This window comes from Orbilia oligospora (genome assembly GCF_000225545.1).
Source record: "Orbilia oligospora ATCC 24927 unplaced genomic scaffold scaffold00054, whole genome shotgun sequence".
Taxonomy (NCBI): domain Eukaryota; kingdom Fungi; phylum Ascomycota; class Orbiliomycetes; order Orbiliales; family Orbiliaceae; genus Orbilia; species Orbilia oligospora.
The window spans coordinates 1,754,030-1,779,642 of NW_011645611.1; the positions used below are offsets into that span (position 1 = coordinate 1,754,030).

The 25,613-nt window shown below is 44.6% G+C and overlaps 5 protein-coding genes across 5 annotated transcripts; 1 reads left to right on the forward strand and 4 right to left on the reverse strand.

The window, feature by feature from the left end:
• Positions 1-1,331: 1,331 nt before the first annotated feature.
• Positions 1,332-1,629, reverse strand: AOL_s00054g546 (uncharacterized protein; the record flags this gene model as incomplete). Its single annotated transcript, XM_011121862.1, has 2 exons — positions 1,332-1,465; positions 1,548-1,629. 2 exons carry the CDS (start codon positions 1,627-1,629, stop codon positions 1,332-1,334), a joined length of 216 nt encoding a protein of 71 aa, XP_011120164.1.
• Positions 1,630-7,371: 5,742 nt separating this feature from the next.
• AOL_s00054g547 (uncharacterized protein) lies at positions 7,372-8,933 on the reverse strand (the record flags this gene model as incomplete). The annotated part of the gene is made up of 2 exons (XM_011121863.1): positions 7,372-8,402; positions 8,456-8,933. 2 exons carry the CDS (start codon positions 8,931-8,933, stop codon positions 7,372-7,374), a joined length of 1,509 nt encoding a protein of 502 aa, XP_011120165.1.
• A 1,529-nt stretch (positions 8,934-10,462) lies between these two features.
• Positions 10,463-11,605, reverse strand: AOL_s00054g548 (uncharacterized protein; the record flags this gene model as incomplete). Its single annotated transcript, XM_011121864.1, has 1 exon — positions 10,463-11,605. The coding sequence occupies one exon, from the start codon at positions 11,603-11,605 to the stop codon at positions 10,463-10,465; it is 1,143 nt and encodes a 380-aa protein (XP_011120166.1).
• Positions 11,606-14,222: 2,617 nt separating this feature from the next.
• AOL_s00054g549 (uncharacterized protein) lies at positions 14,223-16,839 on the forward strand (the record flags this gene model as incomplete). Its single annotated transcript, XM_011121865.1, has 3 exons — positions 14,223-14,395; positions 14,471-14,862; positions 14,933-16,839. The coding sequence occupies 3 exons, from the start codon at positions 14,223-14,225 to the stop codon at positions 16,837-16,839; spliced, it is 2,472 nt and encodes an 823-aa protein (XP_011120167.1).
• Positions 16,840-18,123: 1,284 nt separating this feature from the next.
• On the reverse strand, positions 18,124-24,479 carry AOL_s00054g550 (uncharacterized protein; the record flags this gene model as incomplete). Its single annotated transcript, XM_011121866.1, has 7 exons — positions 18,124-18,664; positions 18,757-18,874; positions 18,949-21,654; positions 21,959-23,530; positions 23,611-23,745; positions 23,837-24,065; positions 24,165-24,479. 7 exons carry the CDS (start codon positions 24,477-24,479, stop codon positions 18,124-18,126), a joined length of 5,616 nt encoding a protein of 1,871 aa, XP_011120168.1.
• Positions 24,480-25,613: the final 1,134 nt, after the last annotated feature.

Sequence of the window (25,613 nt, forward strand, 5' to 3'; positions counted from 1 at the left end):
ATATTGGTACTTCCTCAATTGCAACGTGCACGTGCAACGGAGATTTGTACAATTGTATGCAATTCATTCGGCTTGGCCTTTGCAAATTAATTACAACACTCTCAACACTAAAAAATACAATCTCAGATCAGCATACTATATTTGTTCCTTAAGTGGTCTTAGGAATTCTTCAATAACCCCGCTACGTGCTTAATTAACTACGCACGACAGCTGCAGTCGCTGTGACTGTACATCCCAACTGGAGCATGCATATTGTGATGCTTCCCCCAAAATGATTTTGGCAGTAAAAATATGATTGACTTTGGGTATGTGTGTGTTTTCGTTTCGAAAAAGAATTTCCTTCCCTCATGTGTTTAGCTACCTAGCTAAAATTTATAATTTTTTTCTTTACTCATTCCACGGATGGACAAGGTCAATCAACTAAAAATCACGTGCAAATTGGTCTCGTTCCCAGACGTCACAAAGGGCAACGTGTACATAAATACTTTCTAACCTCCTAGTTCGGGCGTGCATATCATTCCACGCACTCATCTACCTGACAAACCATGCGATTAATGTGACTTTCGGAACTCGGGGTTTGTTTACATTCTCTCCCCGAGGCCCCGAACAAAGGACCATTAAGGCTAGAAAATCCTTCACCGAGTATTTCTGCGGCAAAGTTAAACATGTAACTTAGTCCCGAGGCCAGGCAGCGCACACTAGAAAATACAGAATTTTTGTACATGGCTGGTGTTTTATACAACTGACAGGGCAGAGTTTGCGGCTGAGTCAGATCTAGCCACACCATGTCTATGCGTATGGAGCAATCTATCGGGCATAGGGCATGGTTTTGCGCTTGAATCATGACAACATACAATAAGTTTAAAACACGCACATAGTCTCGTAATGGGATAGCTAAACGGTCTAACCGGGGCTATTTCGGTACCGTTATAATGGAGGAACGGCCTATGTATTGTGCTGATAAGGTCTTAAGCTTATATGTATATATATGCGTACAGGTATGTATACATCGTTCGGTTATGAAAAATATATAAACAAGTATAGAATCGAAAAGGTTTTTGGTTGGTTTTTTTATAAATAGTAAGAAATCTTGGTCCAATAGGTATGGGTGGATTCTCAGGTCTGGAGAAAGTTGTCGATTTGATATTTGCCAATGGAAACAACCTTCAGCTCCATCAGTACGTTCTTCAACATGGCTGGGGCTGCATTCAAAGGATCCTGAGGTGTTCACTCTAAGTGGCCGGGTATTAGTATGCAGTTCTTCATTTAGTGACACACTCCTTGAAAGAGCTGTTGGTCAACTTACAAGGCTATATCCATCTAACACTAGCCTAGCAGTATTCGCGACGACATTGTGCGTATCTGGCGTTGTAGCAGGCAACATGGCAGCTGGGGCTGGTAGCACCTTTGCAAGACTTGAGGCAAGCAGTGGATGCAAGATTGGAACAGTCGCTCGCGCAGGATCCTATAGAATCAAATATTGTCCTTAGTTAAGAACCAAAATATACGTCCAAAAAACGAAGTCAGCAGGAGCCGAGATTACTTACGGCGTTGGAGCTCGCTAGGCTCCGCAACAGGAGAAGCAGCAGCAACAGCTACGAGAGCAGCGATAATCGCAATGACCTTCATTGTGTCGAAAATTGACGGTTTAGGGTATGGGAGAGAAGAAAAAAGGAAGCTTATTGCTAGATATATTTTGGGGTATTGAGTTTGAGTTTCTAGTTTTCTTCACAGAATGTGATATGATAATGAAAGAAAATATGAGCCATGAATCAGCCTTCCAGTTACCTTTTATATCTTTGATGAGACTGCATTGTCTACTACAATTGATTGATGTTAACGTTGTGAAGTCGTTCAGACGCTGAACGGGATTCCGGTCCGGCTTCAGTATAGGAGCTCGAATTTTAACGTTATATTATCATTCCACCGGCGGCTTTAAAGTCTAGTCAACAAAGTTTTAAATTAAATAGATCGCCTCCAAGGCCCCTGCTAAAGACCTGCTGCTCGGTAACACTATAGCTTGGGGATGCCAAGTAGTTGATTCTAGTATAGCTTTTTTCGAGGCCTGAAAGAAGATCAATCATAAACAACAGATATATACCGCCGGGTCGAAAACATATTCCCAAGACCTTAGACACTCCTGCAGCTATAGACATGAATACTTGGCTCCCTGATACACACCACCAGGTTTCCACAATTCTCCGGAGTATGAGGAAGAATTTATCCATGCCCATTCTACCCAATTTTGTTTGTTAGCCGGCGCCAAGGTCGACTCTGAATATACTCGTAGGACATATATATACCTTTTATATACCCTTAATTATAACGTAATGACCGAGGTATTTGCTTCAAGGAATATAACGTCATGGTGGTAGTTGTGTTGGATTCTGGATTCTGGCTCTAGAACACGCCAATCGGAATTATACCTGCTCGCTTGATTCTGCAACCCTATTACTAAGCCAGTGGTCGGTGAAGCCCGAACCACAGCTGCACAGCCGTCCTTAGGATCCCTCTATTGCCCATGACCTGTAACCGATAGCAAATGCGATTCTTCTGACAAATACCAGGGCATCTAGACTGATGATCGGAACATTTTGGGCCTGGATAAATAATCCATGATTTAGTCGTTGGCAATGCAATGATATGAGATGCGCCATGCGCCAAACGACAGCCAACTGGCTCATTCACCCGGCTGGAGACAATCAACTTCCCCGTGAAGTTGGAAATATCGCCCCCGGATTTCCTAACTCTAGTTCCAAAAATATTAACTTAAGATGCATTGAGTGGATACAGCGGGAGGCGATCCACGAGCGTGATGTTTCTAAAACTAGGGTACCATTGTCCATTACAGCCGAAAACATGCATTGCAAGGATGAAAACGACATGGGTGAGGAGCTCAAGTATCCGAGTAAGTGAGGAACAAATAGGCGATAGCATCCATACATCCCGGAAACCACAGTTCTCCAACAGCCCTTCCTCTCTAATTCAGCTCACGAGGGCAAATAGCTTAGATTTTACATATTCTGAATTCATGAAAAGACGAAACTACTCGACAATAAGGAGAACATGAAACGTGCGGATGAAAGCCTACAGCTCGGTAATATTCCCTGTAGTCATTTTGGAATATTGATAGACGGCAAGGTGACTAGGGCACCGAATATGTCGGACGGATTGTTGCATCTTATTCATATATGCTATGTACGTATGCGATGAAGGGTAGATAGTATCCAAAGGGAAGACAAATCAGTGGGAATCTCTTGCGGCTCTACCGGTGCCGCGTATACCGGTATACCAGTAATCAATGGCCATGGGTGGTTATAAAAGGTTGTCCGCTGGAGTTGATCAGATGTGTCTGGGTCTGCATGGATCCTTAGCCTGGTCTATACTAGTTAAGTGTCCCATATCCACAAAATGAAATCTATATTCTAACTGGGGTAGAAATCCCGTCGTAAATTAAAGGGAGAAGTATCTGTATGCTCGTAGGCTGCTTAATTTCATATTAATTTGGTATCTCTTCGTCGGTTGTCAAAAACTAAAACCAACGTTGCAACACCCCTGGACACCAGTGCTAGGGAATCCGTGGCTATGTAACGGTTATAATTGTTTGTTTAAACTATATTTGATGGTATACAAATATAATAGGTTGTAAAACTTTTGTGCAGCAAGAGAGTTTCAGAAGCCGAAGCCGACTCTGAACTCTCAGATGCATTAGAATAGCTTTGTGGCAATAACATCCAAAAGCCAGAACTAATTTGTACTCGAGAATACATGCATTTATCTAGATATCTAAGTAAATTATTTTAAAATTTTTTAAAATTGTCTTTTGTAATATTGCAATCATCTGGTACGAGCCCCGCATGTACATATGTACAACCGGCGACCGGCTCGCAGCTCGAATCAGCCAGCTCTAGTCACAAGACTGGCACCATGCCCCGGCTCCAAGCCGAAGCCTAAATGGTCGAGACTCCAATCACGTTTAAACAGTCAACTTTTTGTAATTATTCCGGTTTTTGATAAGATTAATCATGCCCATATGACTTCGCTTTGATGATGACAACAATTTCTTTTGTGAAGTGAGCTAGCTTGCAACAATTGGATGTGAATTTGCCAGTCGGGTTTGGGAAGAGATTGACGAGATAGCAGCAAGACTAGACCAAGGTTAATAGCGCTATAATCACATGCATTAGTTGGTCTAGAAGCACCAAACAAAACATTTCAGGGTAGGTTCTATACCTTAGGGTTCTTTAACCTACCTATTCAGGTGATAGGCTAGATACTAGTATACTATCAAGTCCCAGAGCTCAACTAGTTACCCAGTACATGTCCACAAATGATTGCAATTGGGTACAGGGCCGCCTCGACCCCAGTTACGGCTACCTCTTATGTTCTTAAGATTTTTGATGTAGGATAGCTATTCACTATCCTACGAATATCAAATTGCACATGCAACTTAGTAATTCCTTCAGATGCTGTATCATTAAGTAAACTCTTGGCAAATCACTTGATCATTGTTATTTTTTCCCGTGCCGAGGTATTATCAGCTAGGCCGTCGCAATATCTCGTAAGCCGTGATCTGCACTCTCTGATTTTTTTTATTAGTATTTCTTTTTGAAAGAATTAAATAACATAGCACAAGAATAAAATGTTCTCTGATTACTAGGTAGTTACGGTGTTTGTGTTCCCAGTTGAAGGGTCCCGGACTATGTTGAGAAATTCTTTAAATTAACACAACAGCTAAATAGATAGATACCAAATGACCTCGACCCGGACTGAAGGAATCTACCACAGATTACAAAGCGTCTTCAAAATCTATTTACGTTCTCCAAATCTTAATGCAGTTCGCACTTTTTTAAAAGAACGTCGATTAGGCGCCGGCGATGCTAAAGTGTCAAGATGTAACCCAGTTGTCGCTTTGGAGTTAAGATACATCACATATGAATATTCGAATGGCAACTGGGAGTTAGGGCCTATGGCGGAAGTAGGTAGAAATACAAATAGGGTCTAGTCTAAGCCGTTTGGTATATAAGTGCGGGGCTATATAATTATTCAAAGTCTAATTCTGACTAAAAGGCCTGTATACCAGGTAAATACGGCTCCGCGACCTGCATCTAGCATACAACATGGACGCTAATCAATTGAGAAAATTAAGTGCTGTGAATACATATGCGCAATTACACTTTCAAAAAGAGTGTAAAGCCATGAGGTTGGTGGCCTCTCCTTTATTCAGCCTAGAAGTATCATCATTTTGTTCATTCGTTCATTCACTCATTATTTGTTTCTTAAACCCCGGATAGAAATCCATAACATTCATTCAAAATGCACTTTTCAACTGTCTCCGGCTCGATTGTCCTCCTTTTTGCGGAGACCCAGATGGTTTCCACCCACGGCGTTCTTGTTGACGCCTAAGCTACGGAGATGCCGATCCTTCTGTTCGTGGGTATGGCCACGATACTGTACGCAAGGGCACCTGGTTGTTCCCCCATTAAAAAGACGTAGCTTTTTTTAGCAATAAAATCGTACACGACAAATGGTGGAAGCATTACAACCTAGATGGATGTGGGATTTGTCGATTCTGTGGCTGGATGGTATCAAAAGAACCAACCACACATATGGGACCCGAAGATTACTGGGGAGAAAGAGAGATGGGATTTTCTGTGGAAGGTGTCTCCATCACTCACTGCATATATTTTAGCGGATAAGAGTATCCAGTATCTAAATTGGCTGGAAAGGACTGGAAAAACAAGACTCAACCGCGTAACTGGTCAGACGCTCAAGAGTGGTATCCCGAAAGTCACAGCCGGGGGAAACTCAAATGTCATGTAAGGGACGTACTTCACGACTTCCATCCTTACTATCTTGAGCACTTTAATAGTGTTGGTTTAATGTTAATAACCTAGTATTAAACCCTGCTAACGCATCTAAACTGATACTCCTAAATACGAACTATCGAATTAACCTAGACGGGGCTGGCCCATTCAAATGTAAAATATTTTACCATTGTGCCCCAAATCGTTGAACAAAAACTTTATCTGTCACCAAGAATTGCCCAGTGATGGAAGGTCACTGCGCTGGCCAGGAGTCCAAAAGCCCTGTTGGTTTACTATCGTTATGCCCGCGGATCTAGATTGTACAGGGTCCTTCGGCGCCAAAGATATTTGTATCGTGAGATGTGAGAACAATGCAGATAACGGCCCCTTTGGAGGTTGAATACCCGTATAGTAGATCAGGCCTGTCAAAAAGCCAGCGAAGTAGTGTGGCCGAGTGGAATACGGTCACGGGTACCGCCCGGATAGGATCCGACGAAAGAGGATGCTAAGAAGCCTGCTCCGAGATCGAAAGGCGGGTCATATGAAACCCAATAAAGAAGAAATCAAGGCGGCTATGGTAGAGAAAGCTACGATAAGAATGTAGCTTATGGGCTCAAGAACGAGAGTATTAACGATGAGGATAAAGGTTACGTAATCTTCAGGCGGCTTACAAGAACAAGTACCCTATCAACAACTACTCCTACAAGCGTAGGGTCAAGCGTATATTATCAGATTTTTATTAAATATTGTATTGTATCAAAATTAGAAATAGAAACAGCAAGAAGTCCCGGATATCGCGGATATCCTGGCCAGAGTTCGACCGTCTTGACTGGTCTCGACGTCTCGTTACGTAAACCAGACAACACACGGGGTCCACGTTCAGGCTAAGAATCCATGATCTTTTCTCAACACATTCGAAGAACGTCGGCGACATAGTGACCTATTTTATGTGTTGAAGCTGTTGCATTTTAATTGCCTTTTTGGGGAAGGTGTGACGTTGAACTAAGCCGGTTTAGTATAGTGTCGAGATTGGTGAAACAAGATTAAGACGAGATTGAAAAGTTGATATCGAAAAGTATGTAGAGTTTTACATTAAAAGTCATAGTCTTATGCTAGATTACGTATGAAATGCGAGAGTAGCACACACTATTGCTTGTATTTATTATATAAATCTATTACCCTAAAAGGAAACAAGTCTCTAAGAATCCCAGTGTCGTGCCCTGAGGATCAAGTAGTTTATTACGTTGACGATTTAAATATGCAAGCACCTTTGATCCCTAGACTAGGATCCAAGATTACATAATGTTACCTCTAGGCCTCTTCGCGATTAAACTAGGTAGTTACAGCTGTAATCTTCGCGGCCATGTCAGTCAAATGCAATTGCTTTGAGTAATACTATAATGCGAGGCCGGCGGAAAAGGGGTATACATAAAGTACCTCTAGCTCTAGCCGTCCTGCCTGAAGATATGAGACATCTAAGTTTTTTATATGTACAAATAACTAGATATTTACAATATTTTGAAGATAGGGGTGGAACACCTCTTTGCAGGTCGTTTTGGAACCTTTACGGTGTCGCTCCAGTGATAGTGACGGAGTAGTCAAGGCCATTTTTAACCTCACTAGACAGGCTGAATGCATCATAGAGGATAAGGTTCGCGGGTGTATTTGCAATCACGAAAGTGATTTCTTCGTCGCTGGCAACAGACGCGGAGGCTGATCCACCAGACAGATTGACGTAGCGAGTGGAACCAGAGCTGGTGTTTCTGATGGAAAGAGTGGCGGTATACGCAAGAGTGGCACCAGAGACTGAAACACTAACAGTGACAGCGCCAGACTTCTTCAATGGGACGATGTTTGCACCCATATACAGTGGGCGACGAGCGGACTTAGGCTTGTAAGCATTATTGCCTTGAGAGTCGAGATTAGCGTAGTTGAGTCGGCTGCGCTGGCTAAGGAAGACCTGGCCAGCAGTCGGATGACCGATGTCGGCATATGCCATACGAGCCCAGTACCGTCCGACGATTATTGGAACTCCGGCATTGGAGACACGAGCAAGGGTGTGGAGGGGGGTCTCGTTACTATTTTTGGCGTATTGTCGGAAGAGGTTGCGAAGAGCATTGGTACCAAGTCCACTGTAACCGTCAGGGTTATATGTCAGATAAGCAAGGAATGGCCAAGCCTCGTAATAGTTTCCAGTATTTACGGAACCATCAACGATGACTTGGAAGGAATCCCCAATAACTTTGCTCAAGTTTATTTCAGTGGCGGTGGCAGATTGCCCATATTGTGATCGTGCACTTGCGCACAGTGGAGAAGTCTTGAAAGTGTCAGCAACAAAGTTGGCGACAGTCTCCCACCAAGCTCCCGTTCGACCTTGATCAACCCAGGTCTTTTCATGGTAGTGCATTCCATGGCCAAGCTCATGGACTGTTACACCAGGAATGGTGAGGTATTGGTGAACAACCTCCAACCAGGCCATACCAGTAGCATAATCTGCGTGCATTACGCCGGCTGCACCAGGGAGGGTGCTGACGGAATAAATATTGATCTTAGTCCAGGGGCCGTCATCATCCGTGTTATCATTGTAAGAGAGACCTTTAAGCGTATTAGCATCATGCTTGTAGAATTGGGTTTTAGATTATACATACCCGGTGACCGCCAACCTAGGGTACCAACAAAGCAGCTGTAAGCGGCCTCGAGCATATTGAGTGCGGCATCTGCAGCGGATGTACTTGTAGCGCCATAGACGCGGAAATGAGGAGAGTCTCTGAAGCTGCTACCCCCAGGGCCAATATTGGGGTTAGCAGTGAATGTAGCTGGTTCATTGCCAGGCGCGCTTGGGGTAGTTGTTGTAGTTCTCGCAGTAGTAGTAGTGGTTGTGACAGGTGTGGTTCCAGCCCTGGTAGTTGTCCTAGTAGTTGTAGCGAGGGTAGTTGTCGGGTTCGGACTCGAACCTGGGAGACACTGAGAATAATAAGGGTTTGAGTATACGCATGTGGACCCAGAAGCACATGTCGTCGCCCCCGTCCATCCTATGCCTCCACATTGGCCATAGACTGGTGCCTGAGCATATATGCCAACGGCTTGGAATAGTAGAATTGCGAGAAGTTCTTTTGAGGGTGCCATTTTGTGTCTGAGATACTTTTTGATGTTTGCAACTTGGTGATAACTAGTAAGGTTCTGGCTTGTCAAACTGCACCCTCGTCATGTATTTAAATATCTCGCTGTAGATAATAGCAAATACCTATGGCAGTATTAAACCGGAGGAATCTAGAACCATTACCGCTTCATCTGTGTGAAGGATGATAATCATGCCTCACCCCTTAGGCGGAACTACAGACATCCGTTGGAGGCCATCCATCTGAGAAATCAAACAAACGTGGTTAACGGCTCTCAAATTCGTCTAATGTTTACTCCGTCTCTCGTTTCGAGATGCGGAATATCGGTAGGGTAATCCGGGGTTTACCATTGACACGGCCAAAATATGAATGCACCAACTATAGCAAGCCGTACCTATTAATATTGGGCCAGGGGTGGTGTTCTCATAAGCTTTACATAAGAGAAGATCCATACCGTTTGACTTGGCGCTTCAAATAAACCCCAAGTTGACACCACCATCCGCCTAGGCGCGTTTCTCATCATTTAAACTTCTGATTTCCCATCCTCCAAGGGCCGAAAACCCCGAGGACAATTCACCATTTTTCTGGAACCGAGTTTAAACATAGGTTACCGTGGATTCGATCTATCGCCTAATTTTGACGCATCTGCAGGTGACGGTCGACAGGCTGATATCGTGTTCCGACGATTGGTGGAGAAAAATGGAAGAGTGTTGCGGACGTAGCATCACCGATGTTTAAATGTGTTTTGGACTCGGATCCTGGGCCGGCCCTTATGATGCCATATGATATATTATATCGATACCCCCCCCCCCCCAAATTTATAGAATCGATCCTTATTTTCAACTCCCGCTGCACTGCTAAATATCTAGTTTGAGTAATGGTGTAATTGGACTGTTAATGCAATGGATCCCTGAGAGGCCTATCTAGATATCTGATTGTGGCCATAGTGGATAATAGCCCGAAATTTGAAAGGTTTATTGGGGGCCAAAAGGTATACACTGTCTACCTAACTTCGATAATGTGCTCACATCGAGATATGATAAACTCATGTTAATTTATACTGAACTCTGTAGGGCGTTGATAGCTACCTCGCGAGGCTTGGATAGAAGGATCCCGAATGCATTAATTTCTTACTGGTATATATATACAAACGGAAAAATCTGCGTCTGTTAAAATATAGCTAGTTTATCAGACATGATTACATTGATCTTGTATGTGAAATGGACTTCGTGTTATCTAGCAACGTTGAGCCGGCATACGAGACTCTATCATCAAAGTCTCGTGTACAGCCATTATAGTAAGAGATGTTCAAAAATGATGGATCTATTTGTTCACTCGTATTTCAAATTTCGTTTTGAATACTATGTTTAATCTATACATAAGCCTAAAATATGAAGATAATCTGTCCAAGGAAAGCGCAAACAGAAAAAAGAGTTGGGCTATGATCTTTGGCTTAACGACATAGCTTAGATCTATCTAGTCGGGTAATATCTAGGGTGGAGAGGGTTTTGCACCACACTAGCTGCGTGCTTGATTTTAGTTATCCTTCTTCTTCTCAGCTGACCCCTTGTTCTTCCAGCTTCCTGCCTTTCTTAGTCTGACCTTCTTCTCATGATATTTCTTTCCAGCCTCCTCGGCCTTGTTAGCTAGTGTGCCATTTCGCATTCGCTGCTTGACCTGAGTTCGGAGTTTGTTGAGCTGTTTCGCCGGTACAGCGTCGCCCTGAGTCAAAGCCTTGACAGTGTCCTCTACTTTCTCCGCCTCGGATGTTTCACGCTTGACCATCTTTGTGCTTGTATCAAAGCTAGACATCAGTCTCGCAATATCAGATTCAGATGCTCCTTTTCCAACCTCGGGCTCCTTTTTCTCAGGTCCGACTTCCTCTTGACGCTTAATCTTTTTGGTGGTAGTATCGAAGCGAGACATTAGTTTTTGAATATCAGCTTCAGTTGCTCCTTTTCCAACCTCAGGCTCCTTTTTCTCAGGTCCAGCTTCCTCTTGACGTTTGGCCTTCACACTCGCATCGGCATCGTCGCCCTCGTCACGTCTGAAGAGACTATTGAGCTCCTCCACCAGTTGGAAAGCAGCGCAAGAGCCGAACGGTCCGTTGATTGCAAAGTTCTGACAACGGATTATGCAGACTTTATCCTTGTTGCCGAATGTGCCAGTACACTCTAAGTTCGCTGGGAGGTTGACGATCAATGGGTGGTTGGTCGCGCTAACAGCATTGAGGTCTGGGTTTTGCCCTGGAACTTGCTTGGCGATGTCAATTTTCTTGAAGGAACCTCTCTTCGCCGACCCGTCGGTATTGATAGCACAAGTAAATGGCCCGTTTCCGTCTCCGTTTACTTGATGAAGCACCATAAAGAGCTGGCCACCAGCCTTAGCCTGGGCAATCTCTCCCCTACCGGCTTGAGCTGCCGCCACTCTTGCGGGTTGGAGGGTACCAGTCAAAATGTTCTTCCCGCAGCCATTCCAGGTTGCTATGTTTCTTTGATCGAAAATTGGGACATGTCGCAGATCCGCTCCGTTAAGTGGCACTGCGCGGTCGTACCCCATGGCTTGTCCCATGGGCCCAGCGTTCTTTCCATCAACAAGACCTTGAATCGAGATAATTAAAGCATGACCGGCCACGTAGCTGGCCAACATGGACCCGGCGACCAAAGAACTGATATGCATTGTGAATGATTATGTTGGTGGAGTTTTTCTCACTAATTGACAAGTGATTCCGAACGAGAGAAAATTTTAAGGATAGGCGTGGGCGAAGTTATGTCTCGTTAAGATAAAAGAGTGACTATAGATCTATGAAAGAGAGAAGATCTAGGCGTTGAGGGAGCGACTGTAGTTTGGATTGGCGACGGGTGCCTGTCAACTTGCTGTTAGAAAAGGAATGCTAGTCATCAAGATAGGTTATCCATTAGCGTTATTTATATTTCGGATTTTTATAGTTTGACATAAGGGATCCTTTCAGTGAATACGTCAAGTCGACGTTTAGTGCTGAAGGCTTGCACAATCGATTGGCTTGCTCCGTCTATGAAGGTGGGTTATTTTTTGAGGCCATATCCGATACCCGGGCTACAGGTGATCACCAAGCAGGTTAAACAAGATATCCGATGCGTATAGAAAGCTGGCCAAATTGGAGTGGTCTTCCGGTATAGAACGTAGACCCGGTGCCTAAGCATGATAACGAAATCGAAAGTCAAATGCAACGGATGGGCTTTGCACTATTCTCTTGTGATGTTACGTTTTGGTCGATCTTCCGCCAAATACATAAGACATCTAATCCTATGCCTAGCTAGGTATTCGAGTCGAGGTAGCAAGACCCGAGGTTCCGAGTTGGCAATGTGCACGTTGTGATCGCGGAAGAATAAATTTGCCATTGCACATACATAGACAACGGTAGCTAAGTAGGGATAGAAGCTGCAAAGCGAAAGCTTGTTGAAGGAGAAAGGCTCCTACCTAGGTACCTACACATAGCCCGCATATGGAAGGCCGAAGGGCAGCAATATAGATCACCGGCGCCGAATATCCGAGGATTAAGCAGAAAAGGGAAGGGAAAACTCTTGAAAAACAGTAACAAGAACAAGGCGTTTCGAAGAGGATTTCATTCCCGAAATCATGGACCGGTAAAGGGCAACCTAGCTTAGGCGGGTACAGGGACGTTTTGTCGATCTAATATTAATGGGGGTTCGGCAGCATAACAAGGAGTCGCTATCGGCTTCTTGAACCATCTTTCACTTACGCCTAGCAGTATCCTAAAAATACAGTGGCAAATTAATTACTTAAGTTAAGTCGGCTTTTGTTTAGACAAACACCCCTCAGGCCATTGCATGGTGCACATGTATTACGTATTGCGCTGCCTTGCGACTAGTTAGGATTAAACCAACTTATAACTGGCTAGTTGAGGGAACCGTTTTTGTGCCACCGAGTCAGTGAATCAACGGTTACCAGGCCTAGTAAACTTAAGGCAGGAATACCCCAAATAGGCCAATTCATGCCAAGATACTAGTGCCAAAGAACACAAAGGCTTCTTTTTAAACCAAATTTATAAAGCGTTTAAAACAACATCCCGACAGTAGTTAAGCTAGGCCGGTTTCTTAACTTTTTGCATTGGTACTATATTGTTTCAATAACTATAAATTAAAAATTTAAAAAGATTGTTTTTGAAGCTAGATCGTATAGATACATACACTTCATCAATCGCTGCATGGGTACGAGACAAGATCAACCCCCCACCAGTCCTATTGAAATTCGTGCAAGCCAAAATCGCATACGTATACCACCAGGCATGTTCACATGAAAGAGGAGAATTTTAATGTTTCTTCGCTTAGGAGAACCCTAGACTAGTTGAGCATGTCTTTTGTGTGGAGATTGGCGCGAATCCGTGCTAGTGCTGTCAGAGCGGAGGGTTTAGCCGAGTTATTCTCTTCCAGCTAACTTTTGATTAAGGTGGTCTGACAAGAGTCGGCTTCGTGTCGAAGAACCCAAAAGTAGTCGGGAACAAGCAAACATCCGCACGACAGTACTACTGTACTACTGTAGCTAGTACGTATAGACACAGGTACAGAGCTTATATTTGCTTGTCTTATGGAAATGTCAATTACCTCAGCCGGAATGAATAGCTAACTTGCTTTTCGCATAGAACGAATGCTTGGCCGGCGGGATATACTCGCTTGTAAAAACCCGAATACAGGATCATGGCTCTTTAATCCGGTGCCAAGTAACTACGGACTCTGCATGCAACTGCAAGAGTCGACAGATTAACGTTGACTAATTGACAGATTGATGAGGACTCGCTTTGAACAGGTTGAATGTGAATGTCACGATGACCGATTGCTCGGCTGAAGCCCCATTATATCGGTTCAGATTTCAATTCAAAGCTCAGCCTCGGAGCCCCTCGAAGATCTGTTCGATTGATAGATCCTAAACTGGAAATTTCCATAGTCATCTACACAAATCACTAAGGTGTAATTTGGACCACAATGGGCTTCACGTAGCGCCATAGCTACAGCCTCATTAAATTTACAGGTACTTTAACTCGCCGTCATACTATGCTTAATTGAATGCAAAGAACTATATAACTAGACATGTTTTCGAAACAATTCAACATCTTTTTTCAGCATCCGCCTTCGAGCTTCATTCCTTTAGCTCTATAGCTGTCTCTCTGGATCCATTTGGGTCCGTACCACTCTTTTGAGGATTGCCCCTTCGATCCGTATCACTCTTTTAAGGATTGTCTATAGAACAGCTACACTCTTTTGGAATACACTCAGCATCACTCCTACCTTTTGGAACGATGTTTCTGAAGGCGTTACTTGCCCCCGCGGCGCTTATAGGCCTCGCCTCAGCCGTCGCGCTCCCGCCTAGCAATGGCTTGGACCTCTCGACCCACTCTCTGAACAAGAGAACTGCAACAATGTGGACGTGGTTCCCACCTATTGTTCACGCAACTCCTTGGAAATACGTTGGGTAAGTTGATCTTCTTCAGAATTTACAATGTAATGGCCGTAGTCGCAAGTTACAAATTCTAATACAACTTCTTAGATGCTTCTCTGGCGATGTCCCCTTGACCTACCATGTTGCAGATTTCTGCTCGTGTCACAATACAGCAGTTTCCAAGCATATGAATATGGAAAAGTGTTTTGCTTCCTGCAAGGCCGCTGGTTTCCGTTACGCTGGCCTCAAAGGCCCCAATGGTGCGAAGAAGTGCTGGTGCGGTTCTGCCGACCCATCTGAGTATAAGCTTCCCAGCGCCGGCACTTGCAATGTCGCCTGTGGTGACGGTGAAGGTAATACCCTCAACAAGTATAGCACCAGCCAGTGCGGTGGTCAAACATCATACAGTATCTGGAGGGATCCTTGTTACAAGAGGAAGTTCGATATCGAAAATGCTCCACTTGGTTATGAGTCCGCAGGATGTTGGTCTGGTAATGGAGGTAAGGGAACCGAATAGTCGAATATATAACCGGTAATTCGAACCACACTAATGTACTGATTGGGGTTTAGGATGGCTTCTCGCCCACTTTGAGAAATCTGTTTCTGGTGATAATCTGTCTATTGACTCATGTATCGAAGCCTGCTCTGCTAATGGATATCCATACGCGGGTATGAGAGGTGGATGGGAATGTTTCTGCGGAGGCAGACTCTCCCCCCACTTCGTCGATGTCCATCAAAAGAATCCAAATCATAATACCATGTGTACCAAAGTGTGCACGTCAACCTGGAAAGTCTATGCGACGACACCGAAAGAAGAATGGCAATACTGTGGTGGTGATGTCTACTACAGTTTGTACTTCAACCGGAAACTCGCGGCTAGCACTGCTGATGTTTGCAAGGACGATGATGACGAAGATGGTGATGAGACCGTTACAAAGGTTGTTCAAACTATTACCGTCACAAAGGGTGGTCCACCGCCAACGGAGGCTACACAATCATTCAACTCGGACAAGACCACTAGAACCACGATCACCGTTCCCGGCAAGGCTGAACCAACTCCGGATCCCGAAGATGACGATAAAGACGACAAAGAGGACGATGATAAAGAAGGCGGCGATGATGATGATGATGATGAGCCCACCCAGACCACCACAATCACTCTTACCCGAACAAGCGGCGGCCCTGCACCAAAGACCGACCCGCCTGGCAAGGGGACTGTCTACGTTACTACTACCGTCCCAGCCCGTGCTAAGACTACTATCACTCTTACCCAAACAAGCGGCAGCCCTGCACCAACCGGCAAGAATAACAAGAATACTGTTTATACTACCGTCACCGTTCCTGCGAAGCGCACCAAGACTACCATCACCCTTACCCAAACAAGCGGTGAGGCTGCACCAACCGGCAAGAATAACAAGAATACTGTCTATACTACCGTCACCGTTCCTGCGAAGCGCACCAAGACTACCATCACCCTTACCCAAACAAGCGGCGAGGCTGCACCAACCGGCAAAAATAACAAGAACACAGTCTATACTACTGTCACTGTCCCTGCTTCAAGGCGTGGAAATGGTGGTAAGACTACCACCATCACTCTTACCCGAACAAGCGGCGGCCCTGCACCAACTACCGCCAGGCCTGGTAAGGGCACCGTCTACGTTACCACTACTGTCCCCGCTACCAAGCCTAGCGACAAACCTGAGGAGCCTGAGGATGATGATGATGACAAGAAGGACGACGGTGATGACAAGAAGGATGATGATGAGAATCCCGATGATGACAAGGGCAACCCAGGTGGCAAGGGTGGTGATGATGATGATAAGAAGGATGATGATGATAAGAAGGATGATGATGGCAAGAAGGATGATGATGACAAGAAGGATGATGATGACAAGAAGGATGATGGTGAGAATCCTGATGATAATAACGGCAATCCAGGTGGCAAGGGTGGTGAGGAGCCAGGCGATAAGGGCCCCGACCTTGATGATTCCTTGTGCTCCAAACCCATGGTTCCCCAAGACGTCGTTAAGAACACAAAGTGGAAGAACATCAAGTTCCCCGTCGGTGATGTTAAGGCACCAGCCGTATCCTGCCATAACCGCAAGGGCAAGTACGATGCCGGTTATCACTTCAAGCTCTTTGTTGGACCTGGCACAGCTTGGCCTGATGCAGTTTGCCGCAAGGAGTACACTCGCAAGCCCACTGAAATCCAGGCCGCCTGTTCGAACGCCTGTGTTGAGCAGAAAAAGAGCTGTACCAGTTCTTCCAAGGTCAGGAAGATCGCTGACTACAAAGCTCTTTGCGAGGCTCAGCTTGTTGCTTGCCAGGCTATCAACAGCTTGAAGGTCCTCCCCAAGTACATCGAGTTGATCAATAACGATTACTGCAAGAAGCCTAGCCCACCATTCCCCAAGCCACCAAAGGCTGGAGGTAAACCAGCTGATGATGATGAAGAAGAAGAGATTCAATACTCCTAAATCTTCAACCAGAGTTCGGAGCAAGGTATTTAGGTAAATACAGCGGCGGCGGGGTGTTAGGGGAGCATATATGTACAGGCAGAACGATAGTGTGTATTAGAATGTGTTGGTTTTGTTTTGGTTTTGTTTCCTTCCAATCAAATCCATGCCATGGCAGAAACAAAATCGCCATTGCATCCTTGTATTTAGGTAGATGAATTGGGGGATGAATATCGAGAACAAACTGTGGTTTCACAGTGTTGATATAGAAATTTTCTTTTGATTTAGACATAGAGGGCATTTGTAAAACACAATACAAATTCTTGTGAACATTCACTTGATCTTCTCATTTCACAATTTGATTCGCCATTAGAGCTAGAGACACATGATCAATCATATGAACCAGCTAGTTGCTGGTGCTTCCGGGTTCTTCAGTGATTTAAAAATAGGGTACATAAAACTCCCCTCAAGATAGTCGGCGCGGATGTTGGATAAGATTTTCATCACGCCACTTTGCTACATGAACCTTTTAGGATCATGAAAGTTCAATGCAAAAGTTTGGGAACCATAATAGTGAGCCTTGCCCTATAAGCTTCGTTTTGCACGTGTGACATGACACAAACCCAGACCGGATGCCAACACAAAACGGGGATGTCGTAGACGTAGCAGAAACTGTTGCCGAAGCTAAATACGTGCAGCCGAGCCGGGAAAACCGTTGTTGGTTCCACATTATACTAAGTCGGTACGGCACGGCTAGCCTTTTCTGACAATGCTTAAAATCTCTTGGCGGGGCGAAGCCCAAAGCGGCGAATAAGTCCACGACCTCGTCTCGACGCACCATGCTCACTAAAAAAAACCTATCGTTCACGAGCTAGGCGGACTTAACATTGTCATTTTCTAGTCAAATCCAACGCCAAATCAGTGCCGTGCGTTTGCTGTAAGATCTGAAATCGCTTCCGAGGGCCGTGAACCAAAAACATACATCCGCCTGAAATTCAAATGGAACCCCAAATAAACTAAATGCACAAATTCGTAGACCTGGGAGGCTGATACTAGTGGCTAGGAGACGCCTGTATCGATACGCTTGCGAGACTCTAAGCTATAGTGCAGCCAGAATATAAAACATTTATAAAATACTTAGCCTAACTCTTCATCTCTCGCCGCCGTATGGAATAGTTAAGTTAGTATTGCACTAAGCAACTTTTACAAGGGAATTCGCTCTTTGTCTCAAATGAAATCGAGTCTCTGCATGCGCGCACCTATAGATCCATAGATATCATTCCTTAATACACACGATAGAACCGATCAAAAATCCTCCCCGTTATACTCATCCGGCTGACGAAAATCAAGACTAGAGTCAAATCTCAAAATATCGTCTTCATCCATCTCGTCATTGGTGAATTTTAGACTAGGGGAGATATTATCAATATCTACACTTCCATCCAACAACCACGCTGGATCATTCGCTTTCGTGAAAATAAAAGGATCTCCCCCAAAATTTACACGCCCCCTTTGCGGGGCATAGTCAAAGGTCCAGGATGGGAAGTATCGTTGATGAGATACTTGGAAAGTCGCCGGCAGCACAATACCGTCGACTGTAAAAAAGACAGTGCCCGTAATCGGATTGATACCACTTCCGATGACTTTTGGTGGGTGTAACAGAAGACAGTAGGTGGATTCAATTTCCGCTTCCGGATCTACCTCTTGCCTATTAGGTTTGAATGGCCATTTCGTAACCTTCCAGCCTTTGGAGACCGAACCGTTCGTATCGTAGGTGATTTTTTTCTTGGGGAATAGGGTTTGGAAACCGATCTCCCATTGAATGGGCCCATTCCAGTGCTTCCACCTACGAGAAGTGGCCAGTGGTGGCATGGTTAGCATCCTATTAGATCTGATATAGGCACTCAAAAATTCGCGCCTGGGCTTAAGCGTTCTTACCACCCCGGTGCAACTTTCGGGATTTGAACTTCAAAGTAGAACATCTTATCGATCGGAGGCACAGGATTATCGGATAACACAGTTGCGCGCAAGCGCTCGTAGTTCCACCAACCCATACCTAGGTTTCCAAACCCACCGGGGAGTTCAATTAGCGTGACGATAACGTATGACTAGACGTCTGGTGCGACTTACTCGCTGACGCGAAAAATTCAAGGCCATCTTCTGATAAGGTGAGTGATTGAGTGCGGTTATGGCCTAGTTTAGAAGGCTTCAAGAATTCACCAGGCTCTGATGGGCAGGATTCTGCTGGCAGATATTGAATAAGATCGCTTCTACCGTTGCATAAGAGCACGTCGTATATCGTCCATCCGTGTTCGTCTCTGTATGGATGGCGAAATCTGTCAAAGATTCTCTTTAGATCAAACATATTTTCTACCTTCATAGGACGTTTTGATTTGAACATGGATGTCTCCAAAAATGAGAGTGGAGGGGGCTCCTGCATGTTCACCTCGATAAGGTGATACAGGATCTCTTTCCCCCTTTCTAGCGTTTCTAGCTCCTCTTCATCTATTTCGTCTTTAGCAAAGTCTTTAGAAAGCATTTCGCACCAGTAGTCCAAAACGTTAAGCCCATTGGGATCTCTAGGCTTAATATCTGGGTTAATCGCTGTGATAAATTTCGTAAACTCGAAATCATAAAAGCGAATGACCCGACGAAGGGCATTCCAATTCCTACAATCCGTTCTTCCGAAATAATCTGTGACATCTGTATGCTCCGAGACAAGTGTCATCAGTTGCTTGAGCAAACGCATCGAGGTCTCAGGATCAGGGTGGCCACTTTGTACAGTCAGGCCACGATCCCAGTTGTGATCCCCCTCTATCAGCAAGTGAGCCCATGTTTCCCAGGAGTATCCATCACGACCCAAAAGAGGATTGTTGTCAGGGCACTGTTTCCCCTTCTCGCTATATTTCGGGAGGAATACTTCTATAAGATGGGTCTTTCGTTTGATTATTGCGTATGTGAGAGGATATCGGCCCTTTGTGCGTTTTGTAGAGTCCACGCCGGCCTCAAATAATGTGTTAGCAATAGCGACCTCAGTTTCTGGGTCGGTTCCATCGCTTTCAAAGGCTAAATGGTCGAAACAGTTTCCACCAACGCAGTCTTCATCGTGGACATTCGCCCCTAGCTCTATCAATGCATAAACAGCTTCTTTAAATCGTGCTTTTACTGCAAAGGCCAAAGGGGTTTCACTATTGTTGTCTTCGGCATCGACAAGATCAACGACGAGCCTCCCCTGGCCTTTCATCTTCAATATTACCTCGCATATTCCCAGAGTTTCTTTGATTCGGCTTGGTTCATTTGGCGGTGTATCTTTGAAGAGGTAGTGCAAAGGGGTCCACCCAAAATTGTCTCCTTTGTGGACATCCCACTCCCACGAAACACAGAGTAGTTTGAAAAGTTTGAGGTTTCGGATTCGTGCAGCAAGATGGAGGACTGTCGATCCTCCTTCACCTTCAACATCGAGACGGGCCCCTTCTGCGATAAGGATCTTGGCAGATTCAAGATATCTTTGTAGAATTTCCTCTGAGGGATCATTTAGTTCACTGAGGCTTTGCAGTATCGCAAGTAGAGGCGGCATCGTCGGCTTAAACGACCAAACTGAATTTGGAATAGTGAGATCGTCCTCGTATGCATCGTCCAGTTCGCTATCAAAGAAATATCTAGCTCTATGAAATGCGTCAGATTCCAGGACTTGGGGGTTGACATTCGCTCCGTGTTTGATAAGGCATCTAGTTGTCTCCGGATAAAAAGCCGACATAAACAAAGGTGTCGCAAAGCTGGGGCTGCTTATATCGCAATATCGCTCTAGGTTAGGATTCAACCGCGGTTTCGTCGCAATCAAAAGTCGAAGCTTATCCGCCGCGCGCACTTTGTCGTAGCTGAGCCCTTCCAGAAAGTGGTTGATATCCTCCACCAACCCAGGATGCCATGGCCCCAAGCGTCCAGTTCGAGAAGCAAGTCTTTGTAAAAATTCGAATTTATCAGCTGCTATAGACGGTATGTTGCATTTTTGATAAGCCAGCCAAGTTACACGGAGCTCTGGGTCGAGAGCAGCAATTACTTTTTCGAGATTGAACATTCTCTGTTTCCAGACCAAACGATCCATAACGAATTCCAAGCTCAGAAAATCAACCAACTGTTCGTTATCCATCGCACCTATAAATGCCAGACTCGCCATCGAGAAATCTTCATCTCGAAGGCTGAAGGATAAGACCTTTAGTGCCTTCAAAGCCTCTACGGTTGAAGCCTGTCGGGGATGGGTTTCTTCAGTCTTGGTCTTTATGCTAGAATCATTCAGCAAAAGATCTACCAGAAGGTGTAGCCCTAATCTGCAAGCGGTGTGAATTGGGTGTTCAAAGATCAGGTTTAGCGGAGAATCCTCAGACACAGCTGCCCTCCAGCGGCACCAATTTTCTGGCCGAGTAAATATCAGGAGTTCGGTCAGTAAATCGGACCACCAGCTATCTTCGATACTCTCATCACTCCACCATGCTTGTAAGCTCCGAATATGGTCATGCCAGTGATCAATTTCATATCTTCTAGGCCTAGGAGTGTCGTCGTTCATCCCCTCAAGATTTTCCGATTGTGTATCCGGTATTTCGTAGGCTGTTCCTTCAGCTGGCTTAGATGTTTCATCTTCAGCTCCATAAGACTCTCCCCCAAGCCATAACATTATACTTTCGAAGTCATCATGGCCTCGCCAGTTTCGTAGCTGCTTGAAGTACTCAAGTTGAGTATCGAGTTGGGTTTCCCCTTCCGCGATATCACGTGCATATTCAAGAAAATTCGGCCGATGCATATGCTCATTTTGGAAGGATTCGTTATTTAAAGCCCGCACTAGTCGACCAGAACCCGTCGTTAGCTAAATCTTAGCCAGTCTGATATAGCTGAAAGGGCGGAGCAGAAAACACGTATCTTTTGACAGGAAAAACTGTACGACTAGTCTGGGGTACAGACAGATACTTAAAGCAATCGACATGTGGGCTTCTTTCCTGTTAAAGAGCTCAGATAGACTATCTCCATATTGAACGAAAGAAGCTAAAATCGTCACAAGTGCCATAATATTAGCAGATAACCTCACTTAACCTGATATTTGACTCCGTGGAGGCAGCACCAGTAGCCAATTGTCAATGGGACATACGAGTAAGTGTGAATTTGAAAACAGTGTTCCCTCCTTCTCGGTATCGGTTGAAGCCACGGGCCTCTTGGGTTGCCGAAACTGCCTTCGATAATTTGGTATCTTCCTGTATCCACTCCCGGATCGAAATATCGACGCCAACTATGCCTGTGTTACGATCGAATTTGAAAAAGTCCCGACCAGCGTTCTCTAAGTGATAAATGATGTCTTTGATCTCTGGATCCTGGTATGGGTTCTTCTTGATAAGTTGCCTGATTTTAGAGAATATCGGGTTTTGGTCGACTTGTTCGGTTTTGCCGTAATGACTCAAATCTGTGTCTGTGTTCCGCTGGTAGAGCTCCCTGTAATGGTCAGATATCTCGATGACCGTTATTCCTGAAACACTCCAGACTACCCATTTGAGGGCTGAAACGATAAATTCTTGTTCGTCGGGGCTAAGAGCTTCTATACTTGACATGTATATCGCCCCAATTGCTGCTGGCAGCCTTTGAACTTTCTTTTCCAAAGATTCCTTCGACGGCTGTTGTAAATTAGCAATAATCATTCTAGCTAATGTAAAATCACCTTTCGCTTTTCCCTTTATGATTTTTACGATTCTGGATAGCTCCAAATCAAAGTAGTCTTTCAGCTGCGGGTCAATTCTTCGTCTTAACAAAAAGCTCACGTCATGTTTGAGGTAGTCTTCCAAGTCGCGGGAGTTCTTTTCTGATGTGATTTCTATCACTTTTATATAAGTTGGGAGGGAGTCTATTGCATCCCCTGTGCTGCTCCGTCCGTTCTTTGGCCCCAAAAGCTCGTTAACAATATCAATGCTATCTCTGGCCGAGATAATCACCCTGATTCCATCTGTTTGATTTTTCACCAGTTCTTCCAGCTCTTGAAGAAGATCATACTCTTGTCTGTCATGACACTCATCGAGTGCATCAATCATGATATAGAGTCTATTGGGGATAGCTTCTCCGACCTTTCTGATGGCTGCGCAAATCGAGGTGATGTTGGTCATAAAGCTGGCAGCAGTCCCTCCTCCTCCTAGCCCTGGAGTTCCAAAACTAGGATTAAGCGCTTCGACTGCGGAAATAAGGGCTGGGATACTGCTATGCAACTCGTTACTGCTGAGAAGTTGGTAAAGAACTGATTCCACACAAGTCCGGGCATTTTGCATGTCTTGGTCCCCTTTCTTAAAAAAGAAATGACATATGACTGGCGGCAGGGTGCTATCGGTTGTGCTAATGATTTCCCTGTGAGCACTCATCATAGCAGCGGATTTACCGTGCCCACGAGGTCCCTTAAGGCACAGAAAGTGCGTTTCAACTTTGGATTTCCAATTAGTGTAGGCATCCTCCCCGAATAACCAACCTGCAATTAGGCGCCCGCCACGGTTCCTGATTATTCTATCTATCCTGTCATTTAGAGCATTAAAATGATCTTTATACGACACCGGGTGAGTTAATTTGGATTGTTGACGGTTAAGTTCAACTTCGAGAGAGTCCCTCTGGATAGCGTCTATAATATCCGCACTGATTGACACATATTTTCGCATATCACTGAGTATTTGGTCAAGTTTCAAGCCGGTTTCTGGGTAAGAGCCGACAATTAGCCCCAGAAGATTCGATTTCCTTCAGATGTCAACTTATCGGGGGGTTTTAAATTCTTACTAAGGCTTTCTTGGAATACGGACTCCTCAAAATGGGCGTGCGCCAGCTTGACAATGTCGGCATATTGTTCCAAGAGGGAATCCACTTTTTGCTGTAATTCCTTTGTAAAAAGGTCCTTTATAGAGCTTCCGATTCCTAAGTAGGCAAATGACAGTTTTTAATGAGAGTTTAGTAGACCAAACCATAAGCCATAAGTAAGTTTGGCACCATAGCGAGGGCATCGTACTTTTGATTCTACTGTCGTCAAGATGAGGGCGAGCGCCCCAAAGAAAATCCAGAACGCTGAATATAAGATTCGGCATTTCTGATTCCCAGACATCAAATTGTGGCAATGCTTCGCTGTTCTGGGACAAATGCATACGAGCTTCCCATCGCACACAATCACCAATAATATTGGCGATGCTATCGCAAGTCCCACAAATAAGGAGTTTAGTTTGAACCCTTGCACTACCGACCTAGATTTCATGTCATTCTCATCAGCTCCGTTCATATACTAAACTGTATCTAGTTTAATGTATATTGTAGCACCATACGAATTAATCATTGATGCCTACCGTTATCAAGGAACTTATCCCAAACCACACTATTGAAATACTTTCTGGGGCGAACTCCATGAAAACATCAGCTGCTCCTTTCAATTGGTCTAGTGTCGTCCAAAGTTTAGCAGCGTTGTTATTAGCTTTATCTTCTGCTTTATTTCTCAGATCCTTGCAGGTTTTCTCCAGAGCGGCGATTTCCATGCCGAATAAAAATCGTTCGATTGCTTCTCGGTGTTTTGGATCTTTTGTGAGCAGAGGTTTTGCGATCTCATCTTTGAATCTCTTTTGAGCAATCTCGAAACACCGGGATAGAGTCTTGCGGCTGGGCATTTGTTTTTTTTTTTTTTTTGATTTTCGGGGCCACGTTCGCGCAACTGAGGGTTTGAACTCGTTGATATGCTAATGTTCCTAGCTTGAAGCGTCGTTATAGGGGGCGAATGTAACAGTTAGTAGTACGCAACTGAAATCATCTAAAGTACTTAAATTCAAGATCTTGAGATCAAATCCGTACGCACGTCGAAGTGTTTCCTTCTTTCTTTCTTTTTTGGGATCTACTAAGTATTTTTTGTGATGGCGAATATTAATCGTGTAAATGTGGGGCTATGAATAATCGAATGTTCGACAGTCTAACAAGTTAACCCAGGCCCAAACTTCAGCCCCGAGTCAGACAGCCGTTGAAACATGCACATGCAAGGATGATTAAAAGGTTATTCGTAAGTGCTAGTTAGCGGCCATGGGACTATTTCCACTTGGGGTTAGGCCGAGTCTGTCGTCAATTAACTAACTAGGTCTGAGCCATGGTTAACTATGGCATGCATATGGTGGGAACTTTCTGTCTTTTTGATGTCAACAAGCCTTCATCCATATCCCTGTAATACCCTAGGCAGCTGGGCAGCACCAGCGAATTACCTATATGCCGCGCTACACGAGCACCCATGAATTCAGATGAATACATAAGTATGCATTATCGATTTTCAGCATCATAGCGACGTATAATATAATCTATTTGAAATTGGATTGTCGTTTAGGATGTGAATATTCGAGTGAGTGCCTATAGCTAGAGCTCCGGCTTCTAATCGCTGTTGCCTGTGGTCGCATGCATGCAGTGCTACGTGTTGTATTGTTAGCCATGCGGCTGTTAAGTTATTGTTGCTCCCAACACAGTTTGGTTCCGAGACTGTATTGTTGCGTCTGTGGTCCTTCGATCTGAACATGTACTATAGCCATATAGCCATATCTATTATGATTTACAAATTGATCGTTATCACGAATTTCAAATGACATTCTCTATTTGTTAAATTACAAGGCAATATTAATACATGGAACAATCACAACCAATTTATTGGTGAGGGCTGCGGATTTTAATTTCACCAGGGTACTCTCACTCCAAACTCAATAGAAGTTCAAGAGATGTCTATGTATCTCGAAAATTCTTATTTTAATACCGTAGTACCTTCACACCCC